The following is a 15,795-nucleotide window of genomic DNA, read 5'->3' as shown; positions in this document are numbered from 1 at the left end:
CTGTGCAATCATTGAACATATGTCTTGCTACTTGGTTCTCATCAACTCATAGGAGGCATGCTCTTGTCAGCATCAATGGGATCCAAATGCTGATGGTTGTGCAGCCAAACAATCCATATAACTAGCTTTGGGATATTACAATTTCTATATTGCTTCTTTGGATATTGTCTGTTGCCTCTGCATCACAGGATAAGAATACATAGATTGAAGTAACAGCAATAGTTATTCCTTTTTCTATCCAAGGATCAATTATGCCCCCAAACAACACAGCATCCAAAGGTGAGGAGATAGAAGGGAAGATGAGGAAAATTTGTGACAATATGCTAAGGCTATCATCATGTAAACAATCATCAATTGTTCATTGGCCTCTTAGGACACCATATTGTCTCCTGGACTCCTTCTGATGAGATTGCAGTGGATACCATGCTGAATATAGAATGTAAGTTTGTTTGCTAGAGGTCATGGAGCCACGGTACAATCAATGGTTCATCTGAGATTGTGTCCACAACATTGTATAGGCCATTGACTGAATTTCTTGCTGCTCATGGAGGGTAATATTTGTTTGTTGATGATCTGGAATTACTGTATTTGGTATATAAAACATCTGCAAAGTATGATGAATCTAGAGCTTATATTTGTTTGTTGATGATCTGGGTTGGGATAGTACATGAACATTGCTGCCGTTGGATATCTAGCCTACTGAATATATGTGATATTTCTAACCTACAGAATATCAAATTTGAGCTTTCTGGTTTGCTCTAGACTAGTTCTGGATTGTTGTAATTTGTCATTATAGAACGCATTCCATGGTAAAATCAAACTACATGGTCTAATATTGTCCACTGTAAATAAATTTTCTGCCATTTACAAGCTCTGTTCTGGTCTGTTACTTGCACTTGAGAGCAGATAATATGGGTGTTTGTATATGCCTTTGTACATCTCTGGTTTTCCAGTGAGAGCAGATGTTATCCTTCTTGTCTTCAATTCTTTAGAGGTCAGTGCAAAAAAAAATTGTCAGCTCATCATTTATTGATAGTTTGTGAATGGTAACACCAGTGCTTCATTTTCCTGGAGCCTCCCATGGTCCAAGATAGCACTCAGACTGATGGACGCAGCAAGCAATTCATGGAATATGTAGTTCACATGCGAAGGACATCGCATATGTACTAGGTGAGGTTTGGCAAACTTGGTCATTAGCTGAATATAGACATTTATTTTCTTAGCTTTTTAAGAGGCTGTTATTGTTGAAGTAAATTTGTGAACCCCCAACCTGTCAACTGAGATAGGGAAGGAGACAGAAATATTTTTGCAACACCCCATCACTTACTGAAGAGGCTCTTTGTGAAGCCAAACTCGATCTAATTGCAAGATTTGTTTGTATAGTACTATTTGTTAGGTTATGTTGTAGCATTTTATCATTTGAAGCTATGGTCAGCTTTGCCATGTTACCTGAATGCTATGTTTGATGAGTCATGTGTGTACGAAGCATGACCTGTATTTACAACTTATCGTTATTCTGTGTTCTCAAAATTTGTAATGTTCGTTATTCTGTGTTCTCAAAATTTGTCAGGTGCCTCCTTTTTTTCTCTGGGTTGATCCATCCAGTTTGTATGCAGTCTTGTAGGAACAGGAAATATGTAACTGAACACAAAGCACTGATCCTCCTATTGGTTAATGTCCATTGAACTCCAAATTTAAGTGACCTATTAATTCCCCTGTTACATCAAGGGAAGCATTAAAACTTATGGAATTACTGGTTGTTTTCTCGTGAAGGTAGGCTTCTCCAGTTAATCCATATATATTTCAATATCTTAATGCAGAACTATGGTTATTTTTCAGCATATTTCAGTGCATATTTCACTTAGTCACTTTTTGTAGCCCTGATTTCTCATCGATGTCAGCCTAAAGCTCCGATGGTCACAGCATATTTACATGTTTAATGGACAATGTCGCCTTCTTTTGCATTCGGACTTTTCTGATGTACTATTCAACTTAAATTAGTATTACACAAGTAAATTCACAAAGTACAGAAGTAAAAAAAAAAGTCAGAGATGGCTTTTCTGCTGCAGTATTCAATTTAAGATAGAATCCTGTAATGTTGCCATGTTAAGAAATATATGATGAAAGAAAGTCTCGAGTGTTACAACCGTTGCAACGCACAGGCATCTAAACAAATCTTGGGAACATGCAAGACTAGCACGAAGGTACAGCGCACTGCTGAGTCTTCCTTTTACCAACATAGGAGTCTTCCTTTTACCAATAGGATTTCATCTAGACTAGCTATCTGATCCCGTTGGGGATGACCTAAAGCACACATTTCACTGAAGCTACCCATGTGACAAGTCCATGCACAATCAGAGTGACGGGGATACAATCAAAAAAGGGGCAACAGAATTAGAGAGGCAAATTCCCAACCTTGTAAAGAAATGGGGCCATATATTACAAGATGACTACAACATACAAATGAATGCTGTCCGCTCCTGGATCCGTGCAACCGCCATGGAGATTGCCTGCCTAGGCTACAGCTACAAAGCTTATGCTGAAATGTTGTGAGAGAAAAACACTGATCCATTGCTGAAAATTAACGCTGAATAAGTTCAAGCCAACAGGGCTACATCAACGTACTGGTAATGCTGTCAAGTACTCAATTCTGTGCTACAATTTACAACTTGCCTAAATAACTGGCTACCTGCTAAGACCCCGAGCTACAGGGGGTTTAACTTTCACCTGAACCAGAGCAAGGGAAGAAAAAACTGTCCAGCTACAGCGCCGCTCTTTGATCCACGAAATGAAATGGAGCTGCGTGCCTGCATCAACCCCTGGTTTAACCATTAAACTTCCAGGTCAAGGATTATGCCAAGTTGACAACATGGGGTAACAATCGTGACTGGCCATATCATGGCAATGAAATTCTGCATGAAGTGATGGCCACCATTAATACTTCATAGTTACTTGGCCCTTTGTCGGTACTCTCATGGCCAGTGGCGGCCTGTGAGAGCCTTGGAAGCCCACCAGAAGCCAGAAATCTAGGGCTTGCATTCAATGTGTGGAGACCTGACAGTTCAATGCTTCATCCAGTTTTAAAAGTTTAGTGCCCAGGCACATCATTTATGCAGACATCTAAGGAACATGACCTTCGATCCTAGAATATGTTCCATAAGGAACTCTTTGTACGGTCCTTGGAAAATCTGGCTTGAACCGCTTGTTAAAATTTGGTGCCAATGACCTGGGGTAAACAGTAATTATAGTCATTCAAATCATATGAAATACGTATAAGCTATAATATACAAATAAAATACTGTGATGGGAATCTAGTCCACACATGGATACAAACATAACAAAAGCTGCAAAATGACAATTTACAAAAAAAAAAAAAATGTCCGAATGGTGACTGGAACATGAAATGTTTATTCTGCATACATGATCCAACACAGCTAAGGCACTATAACTTTTCCTTGGTCACCTCTTAAGTGTAATCCACAATAGTAACTGAGAACTAGTTTAGTCAAGAGTCAAGACCCTATTACCAAGCACACGAACAAACACTCCTATTTCCTTCCCTATCAAATTTTACTACTACTCTGCTACATGGCAACACTGTACAAATGGACTTAGAACTCAGACTACAGGGGGGAAAAACTGGAACCAAGAGACATCTTGCAGTTCCATTCATTCAATAGAAATCCTATGCAGCATGTAAGGTAGTTTTTCGTATAAACAAAAAAGTTGCAGTTATGCATCACCAAAAAGACAACAAATAATCACCTTGGAGAGCCAGATCGCTTATGACCAAGTTGACCTAGCATGGATCTTAAAGTTCCAAGGGCCTCATCAGCAGCCTACAAAATAAATAAATAAATGTGAAAATTTATCAACTAAAGCAACCCAATCAAGGAAAGCCCCATTGCATGTTTAAAAAATCCATTTATGCACGCTTTGTTAACTAGTAACAGCTCAAAACCTCAAATCTAATATGATTATCTAGAGTGAGCACTGCAACAAATGCAATGCTTCAGACATTGGCTTTCTGAAAAATCAAGAAGATTGTTTGGTTGAAAAAACAAATTACATGAGGGCACCTGAATTCTCCTAAGCCATTTAATTTGAGCACCTGCTACTGTCGTAGTGTCATCTACCAACATGATCTATGTCATATTATCAGCAGTTTAACTTTCTCTCAATTCCTACTCCCATGACCATCATCCTCAATCCTTAGTTGCCTCCCTCTACCACCACCATGGTGCCACACTACCACCGCAGCGGCTGTGCCATAAATTCAGTTTCTTGCTGCATTTTTCGGTGGAACAAAATTATTATCTACATGACTAAAATCATCGTGCAGTCAATGAGACTAACATGAGGGCTTGACTAGACCTTCTGGATAGTTTGAGTGTTTAGCGACAAAAGGAAAACAATGGCTGATCCGAGCAAAACATACTCATTGAAGGAAATAGTACATAAGTCCAGTTTACCTATCGAAATTTGAACTCACATAAGAACACAAAAACAAAGCATGACCATCCTTGATGCTATTTTAAACGCAAATTTAGGTATCCTCTGGGTTCACTAAATGAATCCAGATTTTCTTAAGGCAAGGAGACTAAAGTAACAATAAGAAAATAAATTGAGTCAGTTTTAGACTGCTTATTACCTGGAGCTTGGCCTCTTCCCATGTTAATCCAACTCCTTTGCCTAGAATTTGTCCACCAACTTCTACCTGAGCATAAGATTCTTTCCCAACTAAACCATCTGCTGGAGATGGACGCTCTTGAAAAACTAAGTTATATCCCTCAACCGTGCACTGCAGTGTGTTTTTATATATATACCATAAGGTCTACTTCATGAAAGAGTATAAAGTCAAACTACTAATAATCAACACAGCTAGCTAGACTTACAAGTTCCTTGAGAGCAGCAACAGAACCTCCTGTTTTCCTGGAATTGTTCTCCTCCATTTTCATAAAGCGAGATTCCTCGGAAGTACTTGAAAAAGGCAACATATCATCCCTGGTATTTCCAGAGTAACCAAAGACATTTCTGTTGCTACTGAAACCATTTTCTTTCATATCAGTCAACTTATTTGGATCAGATGACAAGTATTTATCTGCAAGTAAATTTACTATGTCAAACTCAATAAAACAGACTATTACACAAAATGTTCCAGCAATGCACAAATGAAACAAAGCTCTACCTCAACCAAGAGGTTGTCATCAAAGAAATTAAAGCTCAAACAAAAGGGCAAGCATGTTACTAGAAGTATGAGGTGGCTATTGCTGAAACATGCTCAGGATGAAATATTACAGGATGTTTGATGACGCTCTAGGAGAAAATTCAATACCAATCATCAGGGCACTGTATGCTACCAAAAACAAAATTATGAGCAAAGTTTTATTGGTTGCCAGAACACTGCCACCATCACCGCCATGAAAACCAAAGTCTATTAGTCCCAAGCAAGTTGGGGTAGCCTTGTGTTATGAGGCGTCCCTCACGGCCTCACCCAAAAGGGGAAGTATGTGATAGGTTTGGTTAGCTAACCTAAATAACACAGCCACTCATATGGAGATAAAAAAACAATTGGTTCACATGACACTGATGACATATATAGTGTTATACTGTAAGGTGAAGTAGCACAAACTTACTGGCCAAGTTTCTTAAAGACATTTCTGCAGCTTGACGCTGTGCTTCTCTCCTTGTCCTACCAATTCCTTCACCAACCTTTTCCCCAACAATCCAAACCTGAACGAGATGAAATAAAAAAGAAAAACAAGGAGACATAATATAAGCACAATAACATTATTGCAAGCACACGATAGTTCATCAGAAGTTTTCCATCAAACAGTCAACTCAAAATCAGATACTAAAGTACATTTCAGTTCTTGATCAGATTCATCAATCTCCTCCGAAATTGATATGTTTCCACAACTTCCTAGTTCCTATTATTCTGGACTTTCATGTTTGATGAAATTGCTAATATGAAGAAATTAATCTACCTCAATAGAGAATTGTAGTTCTGCAGTATCACATAATGTTGACCTGTACTCCGCCTAAACACAAAAGGAAATGTCAACAAAGATTGACTAGAAGAACAAGTCTCCTGGTCCACTAGCATTGAATGCTACACAGTACCTTGGATCCACATTTCAGAGCAATCCCCTCTAATATGCCAGAAGAGGTCCCAGCATATTGTGCAAAGTGTCTTCCTGATTCTATCTGGTTGTTTCTCTGGCTTGAGGGAACATGCCGAGCTGCTAGCTCCTCACCTTCATGGCATAAACAAAATTAAGCATAACCATCCTTTAAAACACCACATGTACACCAAGCTGCACTTCACAAAAGCAAAATCTAGGGCTATCAAATTGCACAATTTCATAATTGTTCCACCATTTGTGAAAGCATGTGAAATAATTAGTTATTCACCATCAACACATTATCTCATCACAAACTCATGTGGATATTTCTGGTCACATACAGCTGCAGGATCATTAAAATAATTGATAGAAAGAAATTCCTTAAACTGTGAATAACAGAATGAGGACCTTGTTCACCAATAATGCACAGGTTTGTGCTACAATATCCTACGAAGCCAAAAGGACCAGTAAGCTGAATCATGTTTTGCAGAAACAACAATATAGGAGAATTAAAGAAAAAGAGAGGCCGAGAATATGAAGCAGGAGTGAGGAGTGAGCACAGGCCAGAGGAGTGGAAGGGACCTTCTTTATGGTTTTCATAACATATGAATTGCATGTTGCATTATCACAATTTGTAGTAGATGGATAGGCCCAAAACAATTCATCTAATCAAACAAACTAAACAACTACTACTGAGCAACTTATATCTAACTTCTCTCCATCTAACTTGGAATAAAGAAAAGCTTATTTGGCTTATCTCTAAGCATAGCCAGATCATCTGTAATGGGGTTGTGACTGCACCTAGTATATGAGTGGCAACACATGGCAAGGGAGCGCATGGAAAGTGGCCCTCAAGGTGAACATTTCTAAAACTAAAAGGCAGAAAGAAATTGATAAAACATACCAGAAAAGGATCTGTATTTTGGAGGTGCATGGTTTTGAAGCATGTGGTGATCCTCGGTGTGTGGTAGCTGCACCAAGCATATGCTTGTCAGTTGTCACCTAGTGTCTACATGGCTACTTAGCTAATGAAGACAATTAAAAGTTTTAAAAATCATGTACCTGAGAGGGAAACCTCTGGTTCTGATAGCCAAATCTATCAGACGACATAGGACTATCCCCACCATGAAAGAATGAAGGATGAGGAGGTTGTTTTTTCTCGTAGAGCATAGAATCGGATTCTACAGTGAAACCTGCTGAACCTCTATTCAGGCTACTTGGGTTTAGCCCATCCTCTGTGGGAAACCAATTCCCATGAGGTTGCACTGGAGGAACTGGAACTTGCACTGGTGGTATTGCTGGGAGTGGAGGTGTAGGATCTCTTGTGTCTTGACCATGCTGTAATATGAGAAGCCTTCTCCTTGTGTCCGGATCCAACTCAGACTCAGGAACTTCGCCCTCTTCTCTAGCTGGAGAACCTTGCAGTGAATCTGAAAAACCTGGTTGAACAACTGGCTGGCTGAATGGAGGTGGCATCATGCCAAGAGGTGGAGCTAATGGTGCAACTGAAGATGAAACAAAATTCTGAGCAGGGGCTACTGGCATGACAAAGTTCCCCGCTGTTTGATGGAATGCTTGAGCATTGGCTTCCTGAAAGTGGTTACAACGAATATAAGAGAAACAAATGGTGCACAACTCCGTAAAAGGTGGGGGCATAAATACAACTGGGAGTTAATTTTGTACTATAAAAAATGCCTACAAAAATGGCAGCAGCTCACAAGAAAAAATATTTGTACTGTCATAAACCACAAATAAACAAAATTGTTTGCAACAGACATCAAACTCATTAATAGTTTAATACATTGACATTTGTACTGTTTAGTTATGGAATAAATACACCGTAGTTATGAAGTTTTTTTGAGTTTTCATGCACTACAAGAATTCTAGGTTTAACCGAAAGTGGAAAATTTGTATAACACTTTTTGCTATGGACAGGTGATTCGTGGTGCTACAATATTAGGGGCTGAGAAAACTAAAATTTCTGAAATTTTAGTTTCAGTTACCTTAACTGTAATTTATACCCTCGTTGTTACTTAGTAATATAGTGAAACAATTTTTTTTTCCAGAAACTGTGCTAATAGGCCCCTCGATTGTTACTGAAGTCTTTTTTGTGTGTGATGGTTGGTCAATTTAGGGGAAAAAATCAAGATAGTGTCAAAAGGCACAAACCTTCATTCTCCTCTCAACCTCTGCATCTGCCATACCATCAAAAGGCAATGAATCTCTATTTCCATTCCCATTCACTAATGCGGCATTCTCATCCTTTGAACATGAAAAAAAAACTGTTATTGCTTAGTGAAAAGTGAGCACAGAAAGCAACAGGTTCTCCAAAATTTACCTCTGTTATCAAATAATTGCCAACATCTGGCGCAGATGAGATATCATTTACTTCATCCTCATAGTGAACATCGCTAATCCTTGGTAAGAGACCTTCATCGAAGTCTCTGTCGATTGAGCCATGAAATTCTATGTCAGCATTGGGCTAGACTTTACTGAGGCATAAGTTATAGAGGGCAGAGCAGTCTAGAAAAGTATTAGGATGAACGACAAAAATGCAAACAAATGGACACTACAATCAGATCAGATTAAAAAAATAAGATAATCTTACTTGAAGAAACCACCCCTAACATTGCATGCAACGTTTCTGGCTACACACAGAACCGGGATAGAACAATTTGCCTAGAAGGTGGAAAGGAGGGATCCTGTTAGTGACAATATAATATCTTTGTATTGGTATACAGGCCATGAACATCACCTCTGCCTGAGGAGCATAATATGGAGTAAATGCAGGAACCACATGAACTCGTAATTGATCCTTCTCATCCCAAACTTTTAGACGATCATCAATTACTAATGCCATACCAGGATGGCAAGAACCATCATGGAAGACATTTAGCAAGGACTTCTTTAAACCTAATGATAAATTTGGCATTAATTTCAGTAGAATGAAACTAAAAAAGAAAATTTGAGTTGTATTTTTCATAGTTTGTCAGATTGAGAATGACAACATTTAGAAGATCACATTACGCTATGCTCTTTTTGTACTTGTTCAAAAACAAGACGAATTACATACCAGATTTTACACACACCATCCGATCATGAAGTTGAACAGAATTAATCAATCTTGAATCTGGATCAAGCAATCTCCACATTTCTAAAGCATAGTCTCTTTCAGCCATCGTACACACATAGACCTCAAAACGCTTGCGACCTCTTGCAATTAAGTAGCTGCGAAGATCCTCCCAGGCTGGCCTTAAACGTACAAGAACACTGGTATCCCTAATCTGCAGAAAGCAGAATAAAATCAGATGGCTGATTGACAATTTTTGTGCAACCAAATCAGAAAGTCCAAACAAGGTTGGAAAATGTATGCAACAACGAAAAATCAAAGTTCCTGAACCATCCTTGCTATTACTAAACAAGGATGGACTATTTGCTCATACATTCATCCATTGGTCTAACAGAAAAATCAATAATTCGAATAATTATTGATGGACATCCTTGATTATATGCAGACCTACATCCTTGAGCTTTTGCTTTGCTCCAGGACTTAGGAACTTCTACTTTATGACATTCCCTTAGGGGTACTGGTGTGCAAGGAAAACCCAAATTTAACAAAGGCATACTGTGTAGTTATAACATATCTATGTGCCAGTAAAGAAATGCTACCATGGACAGGCCCAAAGCAAGTTCAAGCAATTTAGCACATACCAGAGGATTTATTCTTGTCAGGATAATGTTTTTATCTTGTAATCTTATAACTGGACGTGTCATTGGTTGCTGGTTATCAGACAACGGTGGAACAATCTCAGGTTGTGCTTTATACACTTCTCCATCATCATAGACCTGATCACCTTCTATATATTGCTTTAGGACGGACTTATCATCTTGGTACCTTTTGATCTCTGATAGCATACCATTCCTACGCTGTGGATCAGTCTCATTACTCAGCTTTCTTTGAAGTCCATCAATTCTGTCCTCAAAAGACCGTGATGTATTGGCGACAATCAATGTCTCATCAAGGTCAAACACGATACCCAGGCATCGAAGATTTAACATGGTCAAGCAAGAATTATACAAACCAAATGGCAATTTATAGCCCCAGAAACAAGCATGATTTGTCAAGTTTCTTCTGGATGTCATCGCAACTAAATGCAATTCTCCATCTCCAAGTGGAACAACCGCGGTCTGAAAGCACAAGGAATTAGCGCATTCAATGTGATATATACAGTATAAAACCATAAATGCGGTTTCCAAATGAATACGAGGGAAATGAAAGTAAGTGGAAGGTGAAGATGGATGTTGAAATCTCTAAGAGGTAAATAACACATGTATTGAACTCTAATAATGCATGCCAGAGCTATAGATCATTTAAGAAAATAAGGGACATCAAGGCATGGAATGGAGAACCAGCTGAAGGCAAAAACTTAGGTCCAAAATTGCAAAATCTGAATTGGCTGTCATTTCATCAGTGTATATCCTGAATTCTAAAATCAGGCAAAGTTTAATAAGGAATATGGAAATGTCGATACCAAAGCAAAGGGGCTTGAACTTACTTGATTGCCATGAAAAAAAAACATTTGCACAGGTTTGTATATTTAGTCAAACTGAATAGAGAAGCACTTGAGTAACAGTAACTTCATGTGACAGGCCCAGGCATTCCATATATTATATATTTTAATGTTCAACTTGTTATCAGAAATCAGGAATCAAAATTCAGATTCAATTAGTGTGATGTACAACTTTATAAATTGTCAACTAAAGCTACATCCAGTGATTCAAAGTCAACGGGTATCAAATAAATGCCAATTTTTCACAGTCATCAGATTTGTGTGTTCCAATTCCAAAGGACCAATACATGGCATTCAGACATCCAATGGCTGATTGCCTGATTGTGAAGCTTAAATCTCTGTTTCTGAAGTCCTTCCAACTAGCCTCAGTAAAGTTAAAAGTTCTGTAGTTTGGTTGATGATACAGAGTTAGGAACGAGTTCGAGTCCACAGGACATCAAAGATAGTGAATGATCATGCAAGTTCAAGTCGGTGTCATCACTGAAAAATATCAGTTCATTCTTTGTCATCCGTTCACATCCTGCCAAAAATCCTTGTCCAGTGATCGTTCAAGTAAAATTAACAAAATTATTCCAATCCTAAATGTAAGAATTAATTATGTCCCGGTAAGCTTGTCCACGTAATAAGAATAAGGATATTCCTTCCATTAAAGCGTCCCCCAAGTAAAATTCGTGATATCCTTTCATATGTTCATATTGTTCTCTTTTTTTTTTGACGGTGGATGTGAACCTCTTTTTATGTCAGGAATAATCTGTATATACCTTGTTGTCCCTGAGGCAAGCGGCGTGCATGGCGACGAGAGGCATCGGCGCCACGTCGGCGGCGACGGGCGGCCTGGACTCCATGACGAGGCATCGGGCGCCGACGGCCACGGTGTGCATGACCGCCAGCGGAGGGCAGCGCTCGCTGGGCCGGGAAAGGCGGTCAACGCGGATTTCTCGCGCCCAAGCCGCCACGGCCAGGCCCGCGCTCGCCTCGCCCTTGGGCCACACCTCCACTTCTCCGATTGAGGTGTTCCCGTAATAAACCATCGACTTGAACATTCTCTCTAGATCCAGCAACAACAAGCAGATCCAAAACGGATCGAGCAGATCCGCAGGGTCAAGGGTTCGTTCTGGGCGTCCAAAACAAGGGCCCTGGTTCTCGATCAGGTAGATCTGCAAGCCTTGCAGGTCTGTTCTTATGAATCGTCCAAAACAGAGAAAACACACACACACACACAAGAAACAAGTAGGGGGGAAGGCAGGCAGATGTGTTTGTGTGTGGTCTTAAATCAACGATGCTTAAGATCGTGTTCGAATTCTTCACCGTCTCTGACCAGATTTGGTGCGTCAGGTGAGGATTCGCAGGGTGTGGCTCGCTCAAATCTAGGGGAGAAGTTCGTGCGCTACCGCGTCTATGGCGGCCGCGTTGTGGTGGGGGAAGGGAGGAGGGGAGGGAGGGAGGGGGTAGTTGGGAGAGGCTTGAAACCCTAGCCTTTGATTTGATCGGATTGCGGCACCGAGCTGGAGAGCAGATGGATTTATTTTGGCAGGTGGGGGGGACTGGGGAGGGGCACGGCGCACGGGACAGAGGGTGCGGGCGGATAGGCTGGTTCGTTGGTATTATCGCCTGGTAATTATTATTACGAATTTATATGTTTTTGCGTTTTTCATTATATTTCCTTTTGCGCCTGCGCGGCAAAGGCGTTTGGTTCTGGCACGTCTGCGTTACTGGTGGTGGCCAGGAGGAGGGCGGTTGACCCACTTTTACTTTGTTTTTTTATGGCTGGGTGGGTGGGTGGGTTGCTGCTGGGCCACCTGGCCGTCCAAATCGGTGTCCACAAAACGAGAGAGATCGGCCGTCTTTTTTCTCGATGGATATGGATATTTTTATTTTTAAAATTTTTGTAACTGGTTATGAAAAAATAAGACATTTTAATCACGCCGATGAGCCTAACTTTTTTATCAAAGGTTTTCTCTCACGATAAATCAACGAAAAATACTTTTAACTTGTCTTTTTAGCAAAACGATCGGATATATAAAGGGTTTTCTAAGACCATCTCCATTAATGGTTCCCTTCTAATGGAGCCTTACGTTCTTGGGCTCCCTCTCTTGTTTTTAATATAACTAGCAAATATGTCCGTGTGCATTGTAATGGGAGGAAAAAAATCAAACATTTGACCTATTCGTTTCAACATGTTGCACAACTGCAGCGGCTGCGATAGTTTAATTTGTATATGTGCTACTTTTGATGTTGTGAGTGGCTGATGCAGCAATAAAAAACAAGCAGACTCGTCATTAAAAATAAGGATAGCAATGTTACATATTTCTTTATTTTCTATTTTTATCTTTCTATATAATTTAAAAGCTATACTTTATTTTATGATAATCCATAATATAAGCTAATATTGGCAATAATATGACAATGTCTTTTGAATTATATTTGAATTAAAATACAACCTATATACCAGGCCTGATTGAAAGTTGCACTGGTATATGTGGATAGCTTAGAGATTCACATCGGTACGTACGGACAACTTAGATGAACATTTGTTTTGGTTAGATTGGATGATAAATGCTCAAGGTTGTAGTTTACGATTTGATCAGTTAGGCCATCGGCTAATTCATGTGGTAAGAATAATAATCAGGCCTAGTCGAAAGTTGCAATGGTATACGTGGATAGCTTAGAGATTCGCATTGGTATGTGCAGGCATCTTAGATGAACATTTGTTTTGGTTAGATTGGAGACAAAATGCTCAAGGTTGTAGTTTACGATTTGATTAGTTAGGCCATCGGCTAATTCATGTCATAAGAATAATAATTTACTCCTAATTAAAATCAACAAATTAATTAGTAATAGAAATAATAATTTACTAATTTTTTAGTAATACAAATTAATTAGAAATTTTTATTTGATTTACTCCTTCGGACACGTATTTTATTAAGAATAAGCTGAGTTAAAACCAAATACAATAAAAACTAGCACAATAATCTAGGAATACCGTCAAACAAAAAAACTCCGGTTAAGCAAAGAGCACAGAAGACAGGAAAACGAAGAAGCTGGCAACCTGCAAGGCGAATATCAGCTTCAAAATCTTTTAAGGACACGTATGGCATACGTGACGGACGAGGACTCATGAACCAATCCGAATCTTTTCTTCACGTTTGGTGTTTCATCCGGTTTTGTCTGCAATGTCTGCGATAGTTTTTTCCCACGCCCGTCTTTTATCCGATTTTCGGTTGGTTTCGGTTGGATTTGGAAACAGTTTTTTTACCAGATCTCTATCATCCTTAACCTATCACGCTTACATGTAAGATCACGGACGTCAGACAACTTATTTAGCACGACATCTAGATCGAACGGTTATTATAGAGGAAGAGCTCCTAAAAAAACTCGCTCTTTTACGGTGTGACTAGATATATGTCTAGCGTTGCATCAGGGCTAGGAATCTCAGTAATAGGATGCGAACGTGTAAGCTCCGAGGACTTCGTATCGGACGCGGACACGTAGATATAGTTTTCATATTGAAACCGAGTAGGACACGATGTATGAACTCCGACCTCCGAGTAGAGGATGATTCGTACCGGACAAGAACATGTGAGCAAGGATCGAGATTTGGTATCACTGGATAGATGATGACGTTAGAGTCTTTTTAGGTATAGATAGATAGAAATAGAGGTAGAGAAGATATCTATTTTTATCCTTCGTATCACCGGTATAATTCAAACTTATATATTTGTAAACCATATAAAAGAACCGCCTTCAGATATTGGCTCTTTCTACCATCTTCTTCTTGTGATAGTAGAGAGTTGCTAGTACTAAATACCATTTTGTATCGGCAGCCCATGAAACTTGCACTTTCATCAATTGCATCAAAGATAGATAGAAGTGAGTTCCAGAGTTAATTAGTATTTAGTACACATCTAATTCTAAATTTAGGACAATACATAATACTCAAATGAACTTATATTCTCCTTTATGATATATCGCTTGAATGTCAACCCTCAGTAGCTTCAAACATCGCATAAAACCTCATACACTCTTTTTAAATGGTACTTAACCCTCAATAGCTTCAACCATTGCGTAAAACCTCATACTGCTCAAGAGAGTTAACACTCCTATAGGACTCAAAGTTCTTGTGGGCATGAAAGTAATCAGCAATCTTTTTTCCAATAAGCCTTTCTTGGCTGCTCGTTGCGAGTGACAGGATCTATGCTAACGTTGTCCCATTAAACACATAGGCCCCGTTCGCTTCGCTGAAAAAACAAGCCGAAACACTGTTTCTGCTGATTTGTTGTGAGAGAAAAACACTGTTCCAGTTGAAAAAATAAGCTGAAAAAGACGGATTATAAGAGAAGCGAACAGGGCCATAACCAAATTTCCTCCTAATGAGTGCAGTTGGTCGTCCTCTTGTATGACTTACCCTACTAGCTCTTGTCATACGTTGGGTACGATGGCATTGAAACTGGACACTGAAATTTCATCAACATTAGTTTTGTTAGACATCATGTGTTTCCAAGAATCATCTGCAGAATATGTGATCTATACATGTTAGCATTGCTCAACTCATGGGTTGAATGTGAATTTCTCTAAGTGTCCACTTGCGGTGAGTTGAATTCTCCACCACGCACATAGATGTGTGCATTTGCAATACTAAAAAATTGTCTCCCAAGAATGAGAGACATTTTCATGTCGACCTCCACATCGAGCACTACGAACTCGGCAGAGACGAAGCAATTATTGATTCTCACAAGAATGTTCTCCACTATTTTCACCAAGTAGTGTACCGTTTGGTCGAGGCTGTAAGCACAAGGGTGTATGAGATAAGGTTGTATATTTGAAATTATCAAATACTACCTTGGGCATGACAATGACGCTTGCTCCAAGGTCACATAATACATGGTCGAAGTTTTGCATCCTGATTGAGCATGTTATTGTGGAACATTGAAAAGATTTTTGGTTGGCTAGAGAGAGGTGGATAATCTAGTTAAAATTCTATAAGCTCACAAACACAGACAAAAATGTTAGAACCAAAGGAGGTCCTAATAATTTTATTATATTTAGTGTTTTGTAATTCTAGGGTGATCAATACCTATAGAATTCTAGTCTAAAAGATG

At 39.3% G+C, this 15,795-nt stretch overlaps 1 protein-coding gene across 2 annotated transcripts; it reads right to left on the bottom strand.

Annotated features, from left to right (window-relative positions):
* Nucleotides 1–2,547: 2,547 nt before the first annotated feature.
* LOC136467394 (RNA polymerase II C-terminal domain phosphatase-like 1) lies at nt 2,548–12,230 on the bottom strand. 2 transcript variants are annotated; one of them, XM_066466080.1, is made up of 16 exons: nt 11,458–12,224; nt 9,837–10,313; nt 9,199–9,409; nt 8,881–9,038; nt 8,734–8,804; nt 8,464–8,569; nt 8,295–8,387; nt 7,188–7,715; nt 7,030–7,096; nt 6,124–6,257; nt 5,988–6,041; nt 5,637–5,733; nt 4,896–5,101; nt 4,652–4,801; nt 3,766–3,839; nt 2,548–3,226 (listed from the first exon to the last, which is right to left on the bottom strand). In XM_066466080.1, the coding sequence occupies exons 1-16, from the start codon at nt 11,737–11,739 to the stop codon at nt 3,121–3,123; spliced, it is 2,814 nt and encodes a 937-aa protein (XP_066322177.1). In that variant the 5' UTR covers nt 11,740–12,224; the 3' UTR covers nt 2,548–3,120. The 2 variants fall into 2 exon arrangements, with proteins under 2 accessions (XP_066322177.1, XP_066322178.1); XM_066466081.1 differs by lacking the exon at nt 4,652–4,801 and having other exon boundaries at nt 11,458–12,230.
* Nucleotides 12,231–15,795: the final 3,565 nt, after the last annotated feature.

This window comes from Miscanthus floridulus, chromosome 7 (assembly GCF_019320115.1).
Source record: "Miscanthus floridulus cultivar M001 chromosome 7, ASM1932011v1, whole genome shotgun sequence".
Classification (NCBI taxonomy): Eukaryota; Viridiplantae; Streptophyta; class Magnoliopsida; order Poales; family Poaceae; genus Miscanthus; species Miscanthus floridulus.
Note: the sequence above shows the minus strand (reverse complement) of the source record. Positions and strands in the feature narration are given on the sequence as shown.